This window comes from Sorex fumeus, unplaced genomic scaffold (genome assembly GCF_029834395.1).
Source record: "Sorex fumeus unplaced genomic scaffold, SorFum_2.1 ptg000149l, whole genome shotgun sequence".
Taxonomy (NCBI): Eukaryota; Metazoa; Chordata; class Mammalia; order Eulipotyphla; family Soricidae; genus Sorex; species Sorex fumeus.
The window spans coordinates 409713-434600 of NW_026606206.1; the positions used below are offsets into that span (position 1 = coordinate 409713).

The following is a 24888-nucleotide window of genomic DNA, read 5'->3' on the forward strand; positions in this document are numbered from 1 at the left end:
TCCTTTTGAATGAATGTTTTTCTGTCCTGGGAGTAAACACCCAAAAGTGGAATTGCTGGGTCATACAGAAGTTCAATTTTTAAGTTTACTGTAGACCCTCCATACTGTTTCCCATAGGGGTTGAATCTGACAACATTTTGACGAGCAGTGAATGAGAGTTCCTTTCTCACTACATCACTGCCAACCTAGATTGTTCCCATTATTCTGGTATGTGCCAGTCTCACTGGTGGAGGGAAGCTGACAATGGTGGTAGGATTGGTGATGGAATATTGTATGTTGGAAATCCAACTATGAATAATTATAACTCACAGTGCTTTAATAAAGTAAAATTTGGGGGGGGAAATTCTCCATACAGTAGCAAACAGGCATAAAAACTGGTAGCAAAATAGTATAACAAAGTTTAAACACTACTAGTAAGTGGATTTAAATAACCATGATTCACATTGACATTATATGTCATGACAGTATGTATAAAAAAGATTAAATACCATGTCTACTCACATTACCCAGCCTAGTAATTGATTTCTAACAATTACTGATTTCTAACAAGTATTCCAGGACAATTCTTCAGAAAAGAAGAGACTTTTCAAAAATAAACGGTTTCTCAATGTTGTCTTGATTTAGATTTCTCCAGTAATAAGTGATGATGAACATCTTTCATGTGCCTGTTGGTTATCTGTTTGTCTTCATCAGAAGTCCCTGCTTATTTCCTCTCCACAGCTTTTGATGGGGTTTTTGAACATTTTGTTGTTGATATTTATGAGTATTCTATATATTCTAGACATCAACCTTTTATCTGATGTGTTGACCACAAATATTTTCTCTCATTGGGTTAGTCATCTTTTGGTTTAGCCTATGTTCCTTTTGTTTTTAAAGAAACTCTTTAATTTGATGTAGTCCCATTTGTTTCTTTTTGATTTTATCACCTTTGCCTGTGGCACTGCATCACTGAAGATACCTTTAAGGCCCAGATCTTCAAGTGTTCTGCTGATATTTTCCTCGATGTATCTTATAGATTGTGATCCGACCTCAAGGTCTTTGATCTACTTTGAAATGACTTTTGTGTAAGATGTAAGATACAGATCCATTTTTAATTCTTTCACTTGTATCACTTGTCATCCCATTGCTCATCAATTTGCTCAAGCGGGCACTAGTAACATCTCCATTTGTCCCTGTCTCGTGCTAGTGAAGCCCAATAGCATCTGCTCGCTCCAGAACATGAAAAACATCAAACCATTCAGGGTCTTGATGAAGAAGACCAACCATCTCATAGGTGGATGGCCAAGTGTTCTTTTGATGTCCCATGGAATCCAGTCGGTAACGGCTTCTAGTCTAGCGGTCATCTCCAAAACGCATTATGTGTTCAGCCCATCTAATTTTCAACACATCTGATTTCCGGCCTATCTGATTTAATTCTTTACATGTTGTTATTCAGTTTTGCCAGTACCATTTGAAGAAGCTGTCTTTACTCTATTTCATGCTCTCAGTTCCTTTGGCAAAAGTTAGCTGACCATATATGTGAAGTTTTGCCATTGGATATTCTATTCTGGAGTTCTGGAGGTTTACGGCTGCCGGGGCTGGCTCCACTTGGGCAGGGAGGGGCCTCAACTGTCCTCCTCCATGTTACCCTCAATTAAACAGCCTGGCTCAGGGTCTGGCAGCATGGCTATGGCATCTCATTTCATGCTCTCTTCCAAGAGATTTATAATCAGTCTCCCTTTTACATTTTCATGCAATCTGTTTATGAGCTAATACATGCTATATGCTGGAAAATGTTTCATGTATACCTGAGAAGTACACTGTACTATTGTTGGACAAGGGTGTTCTATATATGTCTGAATAGCTGATTTATAGAGTCATCTATTTATTTGCTGATCTTTGATCTAATCGTCCTATTGCTGAAAGTGGGATGTTGCGGTCTTCTACTGTTCAGTAATCTACTTTTCACTTCAATTTCGTCACTTGTTGCTTCATTGATTTCATATCATTAATTAAAATGTTTATAATAGCTATGCTTATTTCTTTGTTTTTAAGATAACAGTTGTTATCTTAAAGCCAATTTTGACTAATATTAACCCAGTGGCTAAAGCTCTCTTTCGATGATTTAATATCTGAATACCTGACACCTTTTTCTACTCATAATTTTCAACTGTCTTTGAACATAAAGTATTCCACTTACAGACAGCATGTTGTGCGCTCATTGTTCTATTCTGCTTTGCTTTAGGACCACTTCCGGATTTTCAGGGCTTAGTCCTGGCTCTGTGCTCAGGGCCCACTCCTAGTGAGAGGGACTCAGGGGAACATATCAGTGTGAGGGATCAAACCAGGACTGGCTGTGTGCAAGGCTAAGTGCTTTAACACCTGTATTATCATTCCAGATGCTCATTTAAAAAAAAAGTCCTTTCAATCTCTGCCTTTTGATTTTAAATTAATTAATTTACATTTAAGGCAATTAATGCTAAGGCAGTATTTGTGTCTATCATTTTGATCTTTGTTTTCTACATACCCAGGCTTTTTTTTCCTCATCTATTCCTCTATTATTGTTTTCTTTTATATTAAATAGGCATTTTTCAGTATGTTTTAAGTAACTTGTTCCTTTACAGTTTTCAGTTATGTTTTTTAAAACACTTCAAAGACGTTACAATAATTTTTAGCATTTTGTCTTAAATAATCTAGTTTTATTTAATGTCAACTTTATTTTAATAGTATATAAAAGCTCTCTTCCATTCCCTTGGTGCTATGATTGTCAACCAAATTACATCTTTATACATAAGATCTTTAATATAACTTTATAATTGTTCTTTTGAGGCAACTCCTACATATATAATAAAGTATTACCTATAATCAATAAGCAGACAGTATTTAAATTTTTTAATTACTTTTGTCTCCATTTACATTTAAAATGCCCAATTATGAGCAAAGTTTCTAATTAAATTTTTCTTGGAAATTTTAATTATTGGGAACTAGGGATATATTCCCATAGTTTAAGAATAGATGAAATTAAAGGCTAGGATATAACAACTGAAAAAGCCCATGCTTAGCATGTGCAAGGCCTTTATTTCAATCCCTTGTACCAGATATCATGAATCGCCTCCCCACCACACACACACAGAGCACTACCAGCTGTGGCCCTAAGAACCATATTGGGAGGGAATGCCAGGAGATGCCAGAATACCCTACCACTGTACCACTGGGTGTCTCACTATAAAAGTAGGAGGAAATAATATATTTGATAAAAGAAATAATGCTTTAAGCATTAAGAAGTGATGCGCAAACTATGGTTTACTATCCCAATATGATCCACTGCCAATTTTTATAAATTTTTACTAAATACAATAATGGCCATTCATTTATTTTCTATGACTGTTTTCATACTAAAATAGCAACTGAATGGTTATAACAGACACAGCATGGCCTGAAAAAATCTAAAATATTTACGTTTTGGTCTTTAATACAAGAAGTTTGCAGGTACTAGCCTACTGACATTGAAAAATAATCCTCATTATTAGAAAAGATAGTAATTTCAGAAAGTTATAGAGAAAATATTCAGGTTGTTATAAAGAAAAGACAGATTTTGTAAATCCTAAAGAAATATTCTAGAAACAACACAGTTTTAGAGGGCCAAGAACGTGATTCAAATAGTGATAGTGCATTCTCTGCATGCAAGAGGTCAGAGTTCAAACCTCTGCACTGCATGATTCCAGGAGTATACATGTGGTGCCAAGGATTGACACAAGGTTGGCCATATGCAAGGCAAACACTTTAACCTTTGTACTCGCTCTCCCTCCCAGTGCTTTTGATTTTCAAATGTGTAACACTGCCTCTGCATCAAATGGATTGATATTATAAGAACTATAGATCAAACATTTCTTTCCTTTCATTCTTTTGAATTTCCCTAAATTAGTATTATTACCAGAAATTATTAACTAATTTATAAGTTGAGGCTATAAATAACACTGACAAAATATTATCTTTTTCCACTTCAACTTAAAAAACTGTGTATACAAAAAATAAAGATCTAAAACCACATTTCTGGGGCTGGGGCGATAGCAAAGCGGGTCGGGTGTTTGCCTTGCACGTGTCCAACCCGGGTTTGATTCCCAGCATCCCATATGGTCCCCTGAGCACTGCCAGAAGTAAGCCCTGTGCATCGCTGGGTGTGACCCAAAAACAAACAAACAAAAAAAAACCAAAAAAAGCACATTTCCTTGAAAAAAACACTGAATTTTCTGAGTAATCAAGCATTTTGCAGACTCTTTGCTAATAAAGGCCATTCTCATTGTCTGAAAGTTCTTTCACTGCAGTCATAGGAGATAAAAGAGTATAGCACCAGAATAGCTTCATCTTCAAAATCTTTTAGTTAAACATGTAAAAAAAATTTTAAAAAAAGAAAAAAAAAAAAAACACCACACTTCCATTCTTCCATTAGTGGAAAAACAAACTCTTAAAGAAGATTTTATGTTAATTCAACCAACTATTTTTTAAAAATAATAATTTGTGTATGTCATAAAGCTAATCATTTCTCCACTTTTCTGTTTTGCCATTAAGTGAGTTAGTTACCTTATCCTGTAGAGTACATTGTGCACCGTTGATTCATCTATATGGAAGACATGATTGGGTGGATACCAGATCCTTTCTGTTTCACTCATTAAAGCAAACATACTATGATATACAGGTGTGATTCCTAAGAAAGAAGCAGGGAAAAAATGACTTACAGAGTTAAAAGTACATTTACGTAACATGAATAATTTGTAATGGGGCTTAAGTAACTACTGGTAAAATCAGCACAAAATGCATCAGCCTTAAAAAAATTTAATTTACACAATTTAAAATTGAATACTTCATAAAAGTTACTTCACCCTTAGATTATAAAATATGACTGGGACTTTTATACTAGCAGATTTTTTAAAATATTTTATCCATTTTCTAAGTGGTTCTTTGCAGAAAGGTTGATACAAATTTCAGTGTATTTTAATGGATAACAACCAAATAACAAAGCTACCTGGACATTATTGGATAATTGGTGGCTAAAGTTGGGAGATGTTTGGCCACATATAGGTGCTAGGTAGCTACTCCAGCTCTTGCCTGGGGGTTACTCCCAGAAGTGCTTGGGGAACCCTGTGGAGCTTGGGGTCAAATCATAGGGTTCTCTGACTGCAAGGCAATCACCTTAATCTCTGTACCATAATCTACAACCTCATGGATAATTTTAGAACAACAATAAAGCTATAACTTTTCATGTAAAGATTTACTTGATATACAAGTAACTGCATCCTATGTTATGCAAAATTACAGTGAAAAATTTAATGTCCAACTAGAATATAAGGACATGTGACTTTTTTCAAGGATAATTTAGAAAGCAGGGGAATGAGATGGCCAACTCAGGGGAAACTGTGTAGCACTCTATCATCAATATAAAATCTAGAATAAAATTGGAATTAACTTTAGAATCATACCCAAGGTCTCACTGTTAAAGACACTGGGGACCTCAGATATCCTTCCCAGGAAAGGAATACCCAGGAAAGGACTACCACGAAAGGGCAGCAGATAGGAAACAAAACCTAAGATGATCTTCATGGGAAACAAACTTTGGCCACAGACCTCTAGGTTCTAAGTTCTAAAGACTTAGATCCCTAACTCCCCAAATTCTGACTCTGAGCAAGCACCAGTGAAACAGACACTCCGGTCCAAGTCAGGAAGAAACATGCACTATCTCTGCTGCTGCTGGCAATCTTGCTGGTAGATGCCATTTTTGGTGAGCACTTTCCATGCAAAGTCAACAGTAGAGCAAACCTGAAGCTGAGTGATATTTGTTTACACTAGTCAACAGACGCAGTCACTTCTAGTCCACAACTGTCAGTTAACAACTAAGCCACGGCCCCTCAAAAATTTCTAGCTACCAAGGTGTCCTTTAATGTAGTGCAGACCTTCAACTCTGGAGAGACCATCTACTCTCAATCTTAAGACTGCCTCCCCATCAACCCCCGCCACACACACACACACACACACACACACACACACACACACACTGTATATACACACAAAGACCTGTGTAATAAGCTAGGGTCTAGAAATCTGGAACACCTCACTGCAAATCAGATACTGTCAATATAAATGACAGGAGCCACGGGGAATTTGAGACCTGAATTCAAGTTCCACAAGGTTAAATGAATCGGACACACATAGCTATTTCTGAGCAATCACAAGCTGAGTTCCCTTTACACCACAACCCAGTGCCCAGGCCCTTGGAAATTGGCAAAAAAGTGCCTACTGATGCCAGGGAACTATTACCACAGGCAGCTCAACAGACCTGTTCCAACTTGGCAAAGACATATCACAAGGTAACTATGACAATGCACCCCTAGTTATCATAAAGAGCTGCCCAAATAGAGCACTAGAGTATAATGGGACAAGTGAATTTGTTTATAAGGACACCGCACAGACTCACTCTAAATTAATGCCAGACATTGACAAACATTCTCAAAATCCCATCATAGATTACTCCCAGATTTGCTGAACTTTGGCACTACATTTGGAGTCAGATTCTGGCAAATGAAAACTCCCCCAGTAACTAGGAAGGTCAACTTCCTGAATAACTGTTTTGGGTACACATGACTGCAATCCCCAGTCACTGCTCGGGTAAGCTAAACTTTGACACCGTATTCACTGCCAGACATCAGCAATGTGACCCCTGGGTCAGAAATCAGGCATATTAACCCTTGGTGCTGTAGCTGCTACATGGCACTTATACCAAAATTTAGCAGAAGTCATTCAGCTCCACACAAACTCAAACCAAAATAACCATGTCAAATTTCTGAAAGTAAACTCTGACTGTCATCCAAATCAATTCAAACTAAGACTAACCCATCTAGCCTTCACACAACATCAGGTGTAATGAAGAAATGGGGTTGGGGTGGGGGGAGGGGTAAAGTACCTAAATAATGAATAGATCTAAAAAGCCCAGAATATAGTGCCAAAGCAATAGTGCAGAGTGTAGGGCACTTGTCTTGAGCGCAGCCAACATGGATTCAATCCCTGACACCACATATGGTTTTCTGAGCACTGCCAGGAGTAATCCCTGACTGCAGTGAGAAATGCTGGGCACCACTGGGTGTGGCTCAAAAAACTATGATAAATACCTATGGTGGACTCAAAGCACACCATAACATTTTAAAAATCCCATTGGACAATCCCAAGGAATAATCTAATTGATCCCCAAGGCAATGATTTTCAATGCACAGAGAATCAATAACCTCAAGCAGTGTAAATGAAAGACAAAATTTCACACAGATACGATGGAACTAAGCAGTACAGTATCTGAATTAAAAGAAAAAATGTAATAGCAGGGCTCAGTGGCAGTATGGAAGTCATCAAAGAAAGAAAATCAGCGATGTCTAATATAAGGTAGATGAAATCATCAAAAAGGCCGGAGAAAGCAGAAAATGTTTTAAATGAAGAAACCATAAGAGATTTAGAGAAATGAATCCAAAAAATATTTGTATCATAGTAGTACCAAAGGAAAGAAAAAGAATTGGTGGAAACGAACAGATGACTGGTTAAAGAAACTTTGGTACATCTATGGAGTACTATAGTACAATGGAGTACTATGTAGCTGTTAGAAAAGATGAAGTCATGAAATTTACATACAAGTGGTACAATATGGAAAGTATCATGCTAAGCGAAATGAGTCAGAAAGAGAGGGATAGACAAAGAAAGATTGCATTCATCTGGGGGATATAAAGTAACAAAGTATGAGATTAATACCCAAGAATAGCTGAGATCAGCACCAGGAGGATTACTCCATAACTTAGAGGCCAGCCGGGTAGCCTAGAGGAAAGGGTAGTTCAGATAGAGAAGGGAGCACCAAATAAAGGATGTTTGGAGGATCCTCCCAGGAGGGGAGATGCATGTCAAAAGTAGACTATGGACTGAACATGTTTGCCACTCAATGCCTCTTTTGCAGACCACAACACCCAAAAGGAGAGAGAGAACACAGGGGATTGCCCTGCCACAGAGACAGGGGGGATGGGGGGATGGGGGTGGGAGGGATATTATCCATGGTGGTGGAAAATGGGCACTGGTGGAGGGATGGGTATCTGATCATTGTATAATTGAAACCAAAGCACAAAAAATTGTAAATCTACAACTGTAAAAAAAAATAAAATAAAATAAAGGGAAAAAAAAAAGAATTGGTGGAAAAAACAGTCAAGAATTTCTCCAATCTGAAGTGGGAGACATACACCCCTATTTAGGAAGCCCAAAGAGTTCCAAGCAAAATAAACAAAGACAGAACACCAAGACTCTTTGTGATTAAAATACTAAGACCCAAAGAGACAGACTCATTTGGAAAAAAGAAAAAAATAATTACAAATAAAGAGACCCTCATAACACAAACATCAAATTCATCACCTGCAATTCTACAGGTCAGAAAGGAATAGTATGTTTTACTCAAAGAGTAGAATGAAAAACTCCTCTAAATAAGAATTTCCTATCCAGCTAATTTATCGCTCAAATGTTAAGGAATAATAAAAACATATTCAAACAAGTTAAATAGTCACTGCCTCTAAACAATTTCTTTAGGAAAACGAAATGGTCTTGTATAAAAAGCAAAGAAAGCCCATTAAGAAAATTAAAAATACATAAAAGACAAAATGTGTAAAAAAAGAAAAATAATTATGGGGTCACCCAGAATGAACATCAAGTACTATGTGATTAAATCTAAAATGGGAAAGAAGAAAAGGATAGTACAGCAGTTAAACAGTCATCACATTGTTCCCAAAGCACTGGTAGGTGCAGCCCTGGAGGCACCTGAGCACTGTTAGGGTGCCCTTGGTATCCTGGGGGTGGCCTCATTATCCCTGTGCCTAAAGGCCCAAGGAGCATCACACACTGAACCAATAGCCTCATTGGTTAAGAACTACTGATATGGCACTCAGGCCTCCTGAGTACCTCCAAACTCTATGAAATGGCTTATAAGTTTAGTTGCATACTACATGATAATCTCAAAATACTTCAAAGAAACAAACAAAAAATGAAAAATGAAAGTGGATCATTACACAAAAGATCAATACCAAAGTGCAAAAGAAAGTAAGTGAAAACTGAAGAAATAAACTAAAAAAAATCATATACCAAAACAGCCAAAAACCCCAATCAAAAGTCACAGGTGGCTGAAAAGATCAGCAAACACAACTCCATTTCTTCTATCTACATAAGACCCACCTTCTGCTACCTAAAGAACATTCACCAAAATATTAGAAATATACATAGTCTCAAAGTAAAAGGTTGGAAAACATACATGCAAATAATAGCTCAAAAGAGGCAGTAATAGTCATATTTATATGAGCCAAATAAAATTAAAACTAAAAAGAGTAATAATAGACAGGGCTGGGCATTATGTAATTATATAACATTTATGTCAGAGGCCTTCACTCTTACCACCAGCATGCATACACCAACTAAAAGTGAAGCAAAGGTCTTAAAGCAACTACCAATAGACCAAAGGAGAAAAACAGACAGCAACACAATAGTACTAGACTTGAAACTACTCTCACCAATGGCCAGGTTCAAAATAGAATTTTTCTTTTAGTGAAATAAAATAGATTTATTGAAATAAATTTCCTTAGATACTTACACCACTTAAACAGCCCAGCTTCACAGATTCACAACTAAACTTGGAAGAGACGTCAAACTGATGAAAGTCCCAGGTACACCACTCTCTAAGCTTAAAATTCTGGGACATTCTTGGAGTGGGGACAGGCAGCACCCCACCCCTGCCAAGACACTAACATAAACTAAACAAACCATTCCATCAACAAACAGGCGAATAAACAAATATATACTCAAAGAAGACATACAAATGGCCAACATATATATGGAAAAAATTTAATCATCACTGATTATCAGGAAAATACAAATCAAATGTGGCCTAGATAATAAAAGGTGAAAATAAGTGCTGGTGGAGATATGGAGGAAAATGAGCCTTCTTACACTGTTGGTGGGGATGTAAATTGTTTTAGACTCAATGAAAAACAGTATGGAGTCTTTTCTTTCCACATGATCCAGCGATTCCACTCTAGTACTAATCCCAGAACACAAAAACACTAAGTTGAAAGGTATATGTATATGCACTAAAGATTGTTTATAATAACTGAAGCAACCCAAATGCCCAACAGAAAGTTGATAAATTGTGTAATGGAATACTTTTCAGGGACAAGACAAAATAAATTATTATGTTTTGCCACAACATGGAAATAATCAGACTGTCAAGAGAAAAGAAGAAAAAGACAAATGCTAAAAGACATCATTTATATATGGTATATAAAGAAACAAGGACTAAATATTTGTGCAATAAAAAAGACTCTGACAACACACCCAAGATAATTAAGCAGGGGGCAGATGAAAAGGGATCCGAGGACAATGGTGAAGTATATTTGTATTTTGATTGAGGATGTGTCATGGTAACAGTGTACAACTAAAGTGACTTACATTACCATACACCATGTTACCTTAATGAAATGGATAGTAAAAAAGGAAGAAAAATCATCAATCATAATCTCCTAATCTTATAACAACAGTGATATGATTTCAGAAGAAATTATTATCTTTTTAAAAAGAAATGTCAGGGCCAGCAATAGTACAGTAGTAGAGCACTTCCTCTCATGCGGTCAGCCCAGAGTCAATTCCTGGCACCACACACAGTTCCCTGAGCACCAACAGGAGTAAATCCCTCGCACTGCTAGGTGTCGGACCCCCCTCCCCCCAAAAAAAGAAAGAAAGAAGAAATGTCATAATTAAGGAAATTTTGAGTCAATATATTCTTTCAATTTTAAAAGAAGGCTCATTTTGACAGAAATCTTAGGACCCATTTTTAAAAAATAATCAGTAAATTATTTTCTAAGGCAATCAACTTATTTTCCTATAGTTCACCTACAGGTATAAAGATGCTTAACAATTCTAAAGGTTGGCTTAGGAGATTTACTAATTAGTACGTAGTCTTCTCTTAGCAAACTGACTTAACATATATTAGTATCTAACTTCCTCTGAGAACAGACCATGAATTTTTCTTAACCAAGAAATCAAGATACAGGGGCTGGAGCAATAGCACTGCAGGTAGGGCGTTTGCCTTGCATGCGGCCAACCCAGGTTTAATTCCCAGCAACCCATTTGGTCCCCTAAGCACCGCCAGGAGTAATTCCTCAGTGCAGAGCCAGGATTAACCCCTGTGTATCACTGAGTGTGACCCAAAAAGAAAAAAAAAAAGAAATCAAGATACATCTTGATTAGGGAGGTAAATCTTCCCCCTTCGACCTTTTATGTTTCTAGTGCCCTCTTCACAGAAATTATACATAAACTCAAAATTTACCATCTTTTCTTTGGATAATTTATTTCCATAAATTAATCTTGAGAATTGATGAATGACAACAACAAAAAAGAAACATAAAAGGAGGGTCTCAAAAAAGGTACACAGTAAGAAAGAAAATCTCAGTATAGTTTTGGGGTGGTAGGAGCACAACCACATTGAATCCGGGGTATCAGAGAGCAGAGTAGCAGTCAATATCCAAGAGAATATAGAAAGGATCTTTCCTAGTGCCAGTCACGGTAATGAATTGCAACATGGATTTGGAATTTGGAAATTTGGAATTCATTTGGAATTCATTCATCTCCCTACATCTATTTAGATATGTATAAGGAAGTGAATGACACCAATGGCATCAAAATCTCTTCCAATAAAATGGACCTTACCATCCCATCCTAGAGGTTACTAGTTAAGGGCACCAAAGCATTCTCGATATAGGAAACATGTGCTACAGGAAACTCCTGCAGGAGAAAGATTTTCTTGCATCTTTATCAACAGTCTTTTCTCAATTAATATCTTCTACCCAAAAGTACAGGCTATTGATAGAATCTGCATTAATATGCTAAAGAAGAACTGGACAGATAAGCTAGGTACCTGGTTCGAGCTGCTGAACAACTAGTGCTCACTGATCTACTCTAACCCCAAAGTCTAGCTTTGACATGAAGGTCAGCAACTTGCTCTTAGGAGAACTAAAATGAGTAGGCCCTCTGGCATCTGCATAACCACGCAGACCATGAGGGCTTGGATGGAACATTTAATAGGAGTGTTGAAACCTGCCTGTCTGTACAGATCTGGTTTCCTCCAAAGACCCTATGGCTCCAAAAGTCCAGGCACAGGAGAGGTCTCATGGAAAAAATTACGTGCATAAGCACAGTAAGAAGTCAGCAGCCAAGAAAAAGATAAGAAGCTCACATTAAGGCAGCTGAGTGGGTTTTTTTCTCCTCCTATCCCATCTGACCAGAACAACCCAACTTTCTCTAAGTTAATAAAATTACATCTAGAATGTAATCTTAACCTAAGGAGAGGGTGTGGGTCATTAGGACCAAAGATTTTTTTTTTTAATTTTAAAAGTAAAAAAATATTTTTTCTATAAAAATTATTGGAGCACTGGGTCAAAATCAAATTATTCAGTTCATGATCAAGCAGCAGTACTATGGTACAAAAGAAAACAAGAGAAAATCAGCATCCATTGAAACAGAAGTGTGCAGAGATGAGCCAGTTACAAAGCAAAGCTACTTATTTTCCTATAATTATTTATAATTAAACAAATTAAATTACATTTCTATCAACAAATTACTTTCCTATATTTATTCCAAGACCCACATGGAATAATGACTAGAAGAATAAACAAAAGAGTATCCATAACCACATGTCAACAAAATGATATTCTTTCATGATTTTATGATCTGGTTGGTGTTTTTAACACAGAAATATTGCATCTAATCATAGAGATAATTTTATTGCTTATCTATTTTAAATTTTAGTTTACATATCTAAAATGTGGGAATAATAATATCTACACACAAATCAAGTATTATGTGGACTTTGTAAAGGTTCCAAGAAAAACATTTAGTGAAGTATTAAGCAGATACTAAATATCTTAAGTTTAAAAAAATACTTTAATAACCCCTGGAATCAGTAATCATCTCTCCAAAGTATTCTTAAACATAGTAAGTGGTAACAGAATCAAAAAATAAATTCAAGAGCAGAGAGACTTGTATTAGTATAACGATGCCATCAACTAAGGAAATCAAATATAAAATGAGTTAATACAAAAGTGGTACCCTTTAAAAGCTTTTCAAAATGTATGCCTTATGAGAAAAGTTAAGAACATACAACAGTGCAAAATATGATTCAATTTTACAAAATATAATGACCTCAAATCCTAATGACTGTGTGTACAGGTAGTAAGGGGATTTGTGTTATGAATACATATATGAATACATGCTTATGGCAAAAGCTATAGAACAAACTCACAAGTGTTTATTGCTCTGAGACCAGGATGAAAATACAGAAAAAGAAAGGCTGGAGTATAGTAGAGAACAAACAGTTTTCAGGGTTATATGTGGAGACAAGGACTAAAGAGGGACAAACCAAGAAGTTAAGAGCTAAGGCAGCATATATGGAGCTTGATAATCCTGGTTCAGTTCTGGAGCACCTCCATGAATGATTCCTCAGCATAAAAGCAGGAGTAAGCCCTGAATACCAACAGGTGTGGACCAAAAACAAACAAAATTAGCGGGTAGGGCGTCTGCCTTGCACGCAGCCAACATGGCCGACCCGAGTTCGATTCCTCCGCCCCTCTCGGAGAGCCCGGCAAGCTACCGAGAGTATTCGATATGCCAGACACAGTAACAACAAAGTCTCCAATGGAGACGTTACTGGGCCCGCTCGAGCAAATCGATGATCAATGGGAGGGCCTTTACTTACTTTTACTTACTTACTTTATTTAAAAAATTATAAATGTATTTTAATTAGAAAAATGAAATCTTCATGTAAAAAACAGTAATCAATACTAAAAGTAATGTTTCACCCTGCAAGTCATCTTTAAACAGCAAAGTAATTATGACTGAGCCCAAAGAGTAACTCAGAGGCTTCTAAAATATGCCCTGCAAGTTTAAGTTCACTAACTTTGATGCCTAGTAGTGCCAGATGTATGACCCTAGAAGCTCTAATATTTAATTCTGGAAGTTTGGCTCTTTGTGCTCCCCAACACCATAAGCAATTTCTAACTGCACCAAAATCAGATGTGCTATAGACCACAGCAGAGGGATACAAGTACTACTTGTACAAGACCCACGGGCCATGACAACCAGAATGTGCATGAATACCATCCTAAAGGAGTGCCACCCACTGACAAGAACTTAGGTTGACTGTGCAACCACCACAACCTGATGTGATGTGAAATCTTCCACGAGCATCACAAGTAAATGTGCAAACATGACAGCTAGGAGTGAGCGCAATCCTGGTCATCATAACATGATTCACATCGTTAAAAAACACAAACTCAGCCTAATTCCTGTCACTGCAAAATATATCATAAGGTAAAGGTAAAGGTAAAGGCCCTCCCGTTGATCGTCGATTTGCTCGAGCGGGCCCAGTAACGTCTCCATTGGAGACTTTGTTGTTACTGTGTCTGGCATATCGAATACTCTCGGTAGCTTGTCGGGCTCTCCGAGAGGGGCGGAGGAATCGAACTCGGGTCAGCCATGTTGGCCGCTTGTAAGGCGAACACCCTACCGCTGTGCTATTGCTCCAGGATAATGCAAACTACTGCATATCAACAGCTATGGATACAGCCAGTCTCGCTATGGAGCCAGGCAAGTAGAGCCATCTGGCCCCACCAACGAAGTAAGCAAAACCTGGCACCTATTTTTAAAAATTTCACCCTTCCTGTTAATTTCATATGAAAATCAACATACCCTGAGTCCAGTGTAAAAACCTAAAATGAGAATAATAAACTGGGCTAGATAGCTTCGACAGTAAACAAAGAGAGCACCATCCAGCAGGTCCACCTAAAGAGCTACCCAGTAGCAGAGGAGTGCAAGAAATGAATTAGACAGACTCACCCGAAGTCTGTAAGAGAAGCAAAGGAAAGAAAGCATCTCAGAACCTTTTCATGCTTAGATTCAGACAGTACTAACCAGCTATAAAAACTCTCAGATAAGGGGGTCAGAGTGACAGAACAGCGGGTAGGGCATTTGCCTTACACATGGCCGACCTGGGTTCAATCTCCGGCATCCATATAGTCACTGAAGCACTGCCAGGAGTAATTCTTGAATGCAGAGCCAGGAGTAACCCCTGAGCATCACTGGGTGTGACCCAAAAAGCCAAAAAAAAACCCCAAAAACCAAAAAAATTCTCAAATAAGGACATAAAAAGGAAATATGGTTATTTAATGAGCTAAAAAAAAAAAAAAGAAGAAGAAGAGAGGCGTCCTCTGGGACCTTGGCCCGCCCACCATCCGTGAGCCCCTTCCTGTTCAGCCCCAACGCCGTGCCAAGGTTAAAGAAATCATTGCTGGAAAGTTCCCAGATCTGGACAATGCAGGCACCGAGATTCAAGGAGCCTGAAGGGTGCCAGCTAAAAGAGACCCTAACAAAAACACCCCAAGACATATCATAGTTAGAATGATGAATGCCATGGAAAGAGACACAATACTGCAAGCAGCAAGGTCAAAGAAGGAAATCACATACAAAGGAGCACCTCTTAGATTCACAGCAGAGCTATCAGAGGAAACCCTCCAAGCCCGAAGGTAATGGTGGGATATAGTGAAAAAATTCACTGAAATGAATGCTTCACCAAGAATACATTTTTCTGGCTAAACTCAATCAAACTCAAAGGAACGGTACACTATTTTGTGGATAAACAAAACCTCAGGAACCTCATAGACTCAAAACCAAACCTAAAAGAAGGCCTAAAGGGGCTACTGTAAGACAAGACAAACCCCTACAAGTACAACAAACCCACCCTTACAGAAAGATGACACAAAACCCTATAACAATAATCTCTCTCAATGTCAATGGTCTAAATTCACCAATTAAGAGACACAGAGTGGCAAAATGGATTCAGAGACAGAACCCAACATTCTGCTGCCTACAAGAAACACATCTGAACAATCAGAACAAACACAGAATCAAAGTCAAAGGATGGAAAACAACCCTGCAAGCAAACAAACCAAAAAAGCAGGAGTGGCCTTACTAGTATCGGACAACATACACGTCAAGTTGAAAAAGATTAGAAGGGACAGTGAAGGCCAATTTTTATTAATCAAGGAATATGTGCAGCAGGAAGAAATCACACTCCTAAACGTATATGCACCCAATGAGGGATCAGCCAAATACCTACAACTGCTAAAAGACTTTATGAAGGACATTGCAAGCAACACAATAGTAGCTGGAGACTTCAACACCACCTTAACACCCCTAGACAGAACAAGAGGACTAAAACTCAACAAGGGAATAATGGCTCTTAAGGAAGAAATATAAGACAGAGAACCTAGAAGAAATGGATAAATTCCTGGATTCCTATAATCTCCTAAGGCTGAATCAAGAAGATCTAGAATACCTGAATAGTCCTTTTAATATCAAGGAAATTGAAACTGTAATCAAAAGTCTGCCCAAAAACAAAAGCCCAGGTCCAGATGGATTCACTAGCAAATTTTTCCACACATATAAAGAGGACCTATTGCCAGTCCTTCTCAAGTTTTTCAGGAAATTGAAGAAACAGAAACTCTCCCAAAAGTTTCTATGAATATCATATCTCTAAAATACCAAAAGGAAACAAAGATACAACAAGGAAAGAAAACCACAGGCTGATATCTCTGATGAACAAGGATGAAAAGATTCTCAACAATATACTAGCAAATAGAATTCAACAACTCATCAAAAAGATCATACACCATAACAAAGTGGGTTCATCCTGGGGATGCAAGGATGGTTTACAATTCAGAAATCAATCAACATAATCCATCATATCAACAAAAGAAAAGAACCATGTGATCATATCAATAACAGATGCAGAGAAAGCATTTGACAAGATCCACCACCTGCTTATGATGAAACCCCTTGCCAAATTGGGTATAGAAGGGACTTTTCTCAATATAGTTAGAGCCATATACCACAAGCCTATAGTAAGCATCATCCTCAATGGGGAAAAACTAAGAGCCTTCCCTCTAAGATCAGGGATGAGACAAGGATGCCCACTCTTTCCACTGCTGTTCAATATAGTACTGTAAGTACTTGCAATAGTGGTTAGGCAAGAAAAAGATATTAAGGGCATTCAGGTAGGAAAGGAAGAAATCAAGCTCTCACTATTTGCAGATGATATGATACTATACTTAGAGAACCCTAAAACCTCTACCAAGAAACTCCTAGAAACAACAGACTTGTATAGTAAAGTTGCAGGCTTTAAAATCAATACCCAAAAGTCCATGGCATTCTTATATGCAAATAATGAGAAAGAAAGTGACATGAAAAAAGCAATCCCATTCACAATCGTGCCTCAGAAAATTAAGTACCTAGGAATCAGCTTAACTAAGGACATAAAATACCTGTACAAAGAAAACTGCAAAACGTCACTTCAGGAAATAAAAGAGGACACGAGGAAATGGAAAGATATGCCCTGCTCATGGATCAGGAGAATTAACATTGTCAAAACCCCCCAAAGCGTTGTACAAATTCAATCTGATACCTGTAAGAATACCCATGACACTCTTCAAAGAAATGGAGCAAAAAACTCCTGAAATTCATATGGAACAATAAGTCCCCAAGAATAGCTAAAGCAATTCTTGGGAAAAAGAAAATGGGAGGACTCAACCTCTAAAACTTCAAACTCTACTACAAAGCAGTAATAATTAGAACAGCATGGTACTGGCACAAAGGCAGAGCTGCAGACCAATGGAACAGAGTTGAATAAACTGACACCTCCCCCCAAATATATGATCATCTTATCTTTGATAAGGGAGCAAGAAATGCGAAGTGGAGCAAGGAAAGCCTCTTTAACAAATATGCTGGCAAAACTGGAAAGCTATATGCAAAAAAGTGGGCTCAGATCTCTACCTAACACCATGTACAAAAGTAACACCAAAATGAGTTAAAGATCTCAACATCAGACTGGAATCCATAAGGTACATTGAAGACAAGGTTGGCAAAACCCTCAACAACATTGAAGCTAACAGTATCTTCAACGATGACACCCCATTGGCCAAACAAGTGAAAACTGAGATAGACAAATGGGACTATCTTAAACTAAGAAGCTTCTGCACTTCAAAAGAAACAGTGACCAAAATACAAAGACAGTCTACAGAATGGGAAAGGATATTTGTCCAATACCCATGTGATAAGGGGTTGATATCAAGGGTATATAAAGCACTGTTTGAACTCCAAAGAAGATAACATCCAACCCCATCAAAAAATGGGGTGCTAAAATGAACAGAAACTTTCTCAAAGAAGAAATCTGAATGGCAAAAAGACACATGAGAAAATGCCTTACATCACTAATCATCAGGGAGATGCAGATCAAAATGACTATGAGACATCATCTCACACCGGAGACTGGCCCACATCCAAAAGAACAAAAGCAACCAGTGTTGGTGCGGATGTAGCGAGAAAGGGACCCTCATTCACTGCTGGTGGGAATGCTGTCTGGTTCAGCCCTTTTGGAAAATAGTATGGACAATTCTCAAAAAATTTGAAATTGAGCTCCCATTTGACCAGGCAATTCCACTTCTGAGAATATAACCTGGAGAGGCAAAAAAGTTTAGTCGAAATGAGATCTGCACTTGTGTGTTCACTGCAGCACTGTCCACAGTAGCCAAACTTTGGAAAAAACCTGAGTGCTCAAGAACAGATGACTGGTTAAAGAAACTCTAGTACATCTACACAATGGAATACTATACAGCTGTTAGGAAATATGAAGTCATGGATATCAAAATGATAACCAAAATTCTCCTAAAAAACAAAAGCCCAGGCCCTGATGAATTCACTAGTGAGTTCTTTCAAATGTGTAAAGAAGTGATAACTGCCAATTCTTTTCAGGCTCTTAAAGGAAACTGTAAAAACAGAAACACTTCCAAACAGTTTCTATAAAGCAAACATCACCCTGAAACCAAAAGCAGACAGAGAAAAGGGGAGGGGGGAGGGAAGGAAAATTAAAGACCTGATAAACATAGACTCAAAAATCCTCAACAAAATACTAACAAATCAAATCTAACAATTCATCAAAAAGCTCATACACCATGATTAAGTGGGATTCATTCTGGGGATGCAAGGATGGTTTAATACAATATACACAATCAATGTAATAACATAATCAATGTAACATACCATATCAATATAAGGAAAACTATTGTATCATATAGAGGCAGGGATAGCATATGACAGGAGCCAGCATCCATTCATTATTAAAAAAAACTCCCAGTAAAATGAGAACCATAGGAACTTTCCTCAACATAGCCAAAGCCATTAACCACAAGCCCATAGAAAACATTATACTCAATAGGACAAAAACTACAAGTTTTCCCTCCTAAGATCAGAAACAAAACATCGCTGCTCCCTCTTACCACATCTATTCAATATAGTACTGAAAGTACTTGCCATAGCAATTAGCCAAGAAGAAGATATTAAGGGCATCAGATGGGAAAGGAAGAAGTCAGTATTTATGCACAGCATGATACTATATTTAGAAATTCCTAAAGATTCTACAAAATAGCTCCTAGAAATAAATTTGTATAGTAAAATGGGAAGGTACCAAATTAATGTGCAAAAGCCCATGGCTTTCCTATATGCAATAAATAAAACAGACAGGAGAGGTGTTACAAAAATAATCACATTCACAACTGTGCTCAGAAAATCAACTAACTATGAGCTGACTTAACTAAGTAGGTGAAAGACCTGTACAAAGAACACAACAAACACTACTTAAAGACATGCTCACAGATTAGGAAGATTACCATGTCAAAATGGCAATACTCCCCAAAGTATTATACACATACAACACAATGTCCATAAGAATACTTACAACATTTTTCAAAAAAATAGAGAAAACATTCTGGAAAGTCATACAGAATAAATGGGAAGCATCACTCTCTCCAACTTTTTTTTTTTTAATTTTTATTAGTGAAACACCATGAGGTACAGCTGTAGACTTACAAATTTTTGTGCTTGGGTTTCGATTATACAATGATCAAATACCCATCCCTCCACCAGTGCCCATTTTCCATCACCATGGATCCCAGTATCCCTCCCACCCCCACCCCCCCATCCCACCCTGCCTCTGTGGCAGGGCATTCCCTTTTGTTCTCTCTCTCCTTTTGGGTGTTGTGGTCTGCAAATCTCTCCAACTTTAAATTACATTATAAAGCAGTACAATTAGAACAGTGTGGTACTGGAATAAAGACAGACCCTCAGATTAGTAAAATAGAATTGAAAACCCAGAGGCAGACATGCAGGTACACGGTCAGTAAACCTTCAATAAAGGAGCAAAAAGTACAAAGTGGTACACGGAATGCCTCAATAAATTGTGCTGAGAAAACTTGTCAGCCACATTTAAAAAAAAATGAACCTCTAACTCCATGCACAAAAGTTTAAAAAAATGAATTAAAGATTTCAACATCAGGCCTGAACGTAGAGAAGCACGTAGAGAAAATCATAGGTAGAACTCTCCCTGACATTTAAGTAGAGGCATCTTTAATGATGAAGTGCAAGCTACCCAGCAAGTAGAAGAAAAGATAAAACAAATGAGATTACATTAAATTAAGAAGCTATTGCACCTCAAAAAAAAAATATTAGAATACAAAGACAGCTCACAGACTGGGAGAAACAATTTTCTCACCACTCATCCAATAAAGGCTTAATATCCAAGATACATAAAGAACTGGTAGAATTCTACAAAAAAATAATCAAACGCCATCAAAAAAATGGGAAAAAAAATACAAATTACCAAATGGAATATGAAAATGCAACAGGAAAAATGCAAATAAAAAAACCATGATATATCACTTCATACCAGAGACTGACAACTCCTGAATGCACAGCCAAGCTTTCTCACAGGGCCCTGAATTTACTAATTTTAACTAGAATTCTGCATTGAAAACATATTTTAAATTTGAAAATTTAAAAAACATCATCTTATCAGGCAACAACATAATACTATCGTACTGTGTTTGGCTCATGCAACTTCTTTTCTATTCACACAATGCATCACATAGCCAGAGTCTTATTCTAAAAAAGCCATATTTTTATAATAATACAATGATTTCCTAATCACACAAAGCAGAAAAAAATCAAATTCATATTAAGAATTGAGTTTTCAGTGCATAATTATTTCTTACATAAAAGTCCATACCTAATTATAGAAAAACAGAAAAAAATTTTAAAAGAAGAAAATTAATGTATTCATATAAATTGGCACAAAAGGGTAAGAATAGGGGCTGGAACCACAGCACAGCAGGTAGGGCGTTTACCTTGCACGTGGCTGACCCGAGTTTGATTCCCAGCATCCCATATAGTCCCCTGAGCACCACCAGGAGTAATTCCTGAGTGCTGAGCCAGGAGTAACCCCTGTGCATCGCTGGGTATGACCCAAAAAGCCCCCCCCCCCCCCGCAAAAAAAAAAAAAAGGTAAGAATAAAGAGATACATACCAATCTTGCAAACAAAAACCAAAAGACAGTGCTTGGAGCCACAGAAATTTCTCAGATACCCATTCCCAGCTGAGACCACCAGGGCACTCTCAGAGGGGGATGAGCCAGCTCTTGCCTAAACAAAGCTCTGGCAACTACTCCCACACCCCAAAGCCACCACCACAGCTTTGGCTGGACCCCAAAGTCTCAGAACTGAGTGCCACAGGGAACCTAATCTGTCAAAAACTTCAGGTATATAGGTTGTCTGTGGCTGAAAACTCCAGGCCTTCTCAGAGTCAAGATGGGTGACCTTCCCCACCCCCTTCCCATACTTCCCAAAGTCCAGGCAGCCATGCCCACATTCTACCACTGCCATCTTGTAAACTCATCTACCACCCTTGTTTCAGAAACTCATAAATCTCAAAAGAGATGTGTATATATACACATACAGTGCTATGGTCATGCTTAGTTTAACTGATATTTTACACAAAATGGAAATTATATATTAACACTATTTCATCTTTTCTCAGTAAAATCAATTTGGGTGTCCTAGCAAATAAAAAAAGGGTAACAATGTAATATATGTGTGCATATGTAAATACATATATATATAAATAAAGAATATTGAAAAGGTAAGAGCTCAAAGAAACTTCAAGCTTTCTTTTTTGTTGTTTGGTTTGGGTTTGGGTGCCACACCTGTAAGTCAGGGCTTACTCCTGGCTCTGCACTCAGGGATCACTTCTTGGAGGACCGTATGGGGTACCAGGGATCAAACTCATGCTGGCTGCATACAAGTGAAGTCCCCTGCCAACTGTACTGTATAGGGCCTCAAATTTATTTTCAATCTCTCTACAAAGCAGGACAGGGAAACAGTAGGAACAGGAGTTCTTTTCATTCTTCCTATTCATTAAGTTTTAAGTGTTTCTTCTTTTCCAAGCCAACATCCTAATTTTGATCTAGTTTCATATTATTCTATAGGAAGAAGAGTCATTATTCCACTAATATTAATTAAATGGGGTAGGGACACTGGGATATGGCGGAAAGAAGATGACACCTCAGTGGAGGATGTGGTGCTAGAATGTTTTTCCCAAGAAACCCTAACCATTATCAATATTGTAAATATGGTGCCTGAAATAAAAATTTTAAAGTAAACAGTCCCTATTCTATAATTGGTACATGAATGGTACAGGAAATACAAAGATCAAAAATACCCACTAACTTTATGGATTTTACAGTGCATCAAATGACCTGGAGAAGGTACTGGAAAATTATAAATTTAAAAGGGTAAGGGAACGAAAGTGTGGTCCATAGGAAAAGCAAAGAAGAAAGATCATAAAGATTTTTTTGTTTCACTAAATTTCAGCCAGGCTCCTATGAACTGTTTCCCAACAAGTCCCATTCATGTACTTCCAACTAAAAACCAGTTTTGGTAAGAATCCTGCTAAGTCAGTTTTGCAAGAATATCTTTTGATATCTGATCAAATTTCTTATTCCTACTATTTCCCTGCCTTCAACATGAATCCTGCTAGGTTGGTTTGGCCAGAATCTGCCTACTTACAACTCATTCTTGGGCTATAAATTACTACCTGTTCTGGTTGTATTCAGAATTGAACTATACTGGAGTGCTATACTGGAGTAGTACACTGAAGTAATTCCCCTGTTATAATTTAAAAAACAAACCAAAAAAACCCTGACATCTATACTCAATTGCTTTAACTTTTGTCCAGCTCTAGTATTCTTTTAGAAGTTTACAAATTCAGGGCTAGAAAGACAGTACAGGGGTTAAGGGGCTTGCCTTGCATGTGACTGAACTGATCCCAGTTCAATCTCTGGCACTGCATATTATCCCCTGACCACCGGAAGGAGTTACCACTGAGCAAAGAATAGGAGTCAGTCTTGAACACTGCCAAGTGTGGCCTAAAACCAAATACAATAACAGAGTTTAAAAAGTCATCAGAAGTGGGGAGTGAGAGAGATAGTACACCAGGTAAGGTACCTGGCTTGCCTGCAGCTGACCCAGATTCAATCCCCAGCATCACAGAAGTCTCCCCAAGTCCTTTCAGGAGGGATTCCTGAGTGAAGAGACGATAAGAACTGGGTGTAGCCAAAAACACACAAACACAATTTATCAAAAGTGGTTATGACTTCAATGAATAATCATTTAAGGCTTCTTGAAGAGGTAAAGCTGTCACTGTCACTGTCCTCCCGTTGTTCATCGATTTGCTCAAGCGGGCCCAGTAACATTGTGAGACTTGTTGTTACTGCTTTTGGCATATCGAATACGTCACTGGTAGCTTGCCAGGCTTTGCCATGGGGCGAGATACTCTCGGTGGCTTGCCAGGCTCTCAGAGAGGGGCGGAGGAATCGAACTCGAGTCGGCCATGTTGGCTGCGTGCAAGGCAAATGCCCTACCTGCTGTGCTATCGCTCCAGCCCAAGAGGGAATGCAATTTCATTAAGAATGTGGCTATCCTGGGCCACTGCAGTCAGAGTATGTAAAATGTACACGAGTATGAAGGTATCAGCTACAAAAGCTACTACAGCTTTATATGCTATGTGTAGTACTGAGTTACAGATAAGACAAGCATATATAGTTTAAGTCGATCAATATAGACTGATTTTTATCTCTACTCCCTTAGTATACTGTGAACAGTATTAATTTTTATCTCAAAAGCATTCTTAGTTGGATAATTATAACCCAGCAACATGGTATAAGGTTAGAGTCCTTTCTATAGACGATTCCAAGCTCATGCTTGAGCTCAGCCATCTACTAGCAGGTAAGCTTGTAATAGATCTTTCTTTCATCACCTATAAGGTCAAGAATAGAATAGACATTCACAGAATAGATGGAAAGATAAAATGTGATAATATGAATAAAGTGCTTAGCAAAGCAGAAGGCATATAACAAGGGTTACTTGCAAAGATACCATGAGTAAAACATTTAGGTTCCAACCCCAATGTGAATGATCTAATCCAATACTTTTCAAACTTTAGTGTCTAAAAATTATCTGTGGATTATGTTTAAATATTAATTCTTGGGGCCAGAGAGATAATACAACAGGTATTATAATAGGTAAGGTGCTTGCCTCTCACAAAGTTGACCTGAGTTCAGTCCCTTGCAAGGCATATGATCCCCTGATCTCCACCAGAAGATCCCTGAGCACAGGCAAAGGAGTAATCCCTGAACATAGCTGCGTATAGCCCAAAAACAAACAAAAAGTTCAACTTAAAAAAAAGTAGGACCCTGATACTTATATAATGTTTTAATAGGTATTATGTATTTAAGGAGAAGGTCCAAAATAGAAAACATGAAAAAAATGTACACAGCAAGATACTATATTTTAACACAATATATCAGTAATCACATTATATGTAAATGTAAGAGCAATTTAAATTAAAATCATACCCTGA

The 24888-nt window shown here is 37.7% G+C and overlaps 1 protein-coding gene across 1 annotated transcript in view; it reads right to left on the bottom strand.

The window, feature by feature from the left end:
* Nucleotides 1-24888, bottom strand: part of JAK2 (Janus kinase 2) — a 122253-nt gene that overhangs the window by 84704 nt on the left and 12661 nt on the right. Inside the window, exon 2 of the mRNA XM_056106906.1 lies at nucleotides 4561-4684. Within this exon, the coding sequence (XP_055962881.1) occupies nucleotides 4561-4684 (124 nt within the window). The remainder of the gene's footprint in view (nucleotides 1-4560; nucleotides 4685-24888) is intronic.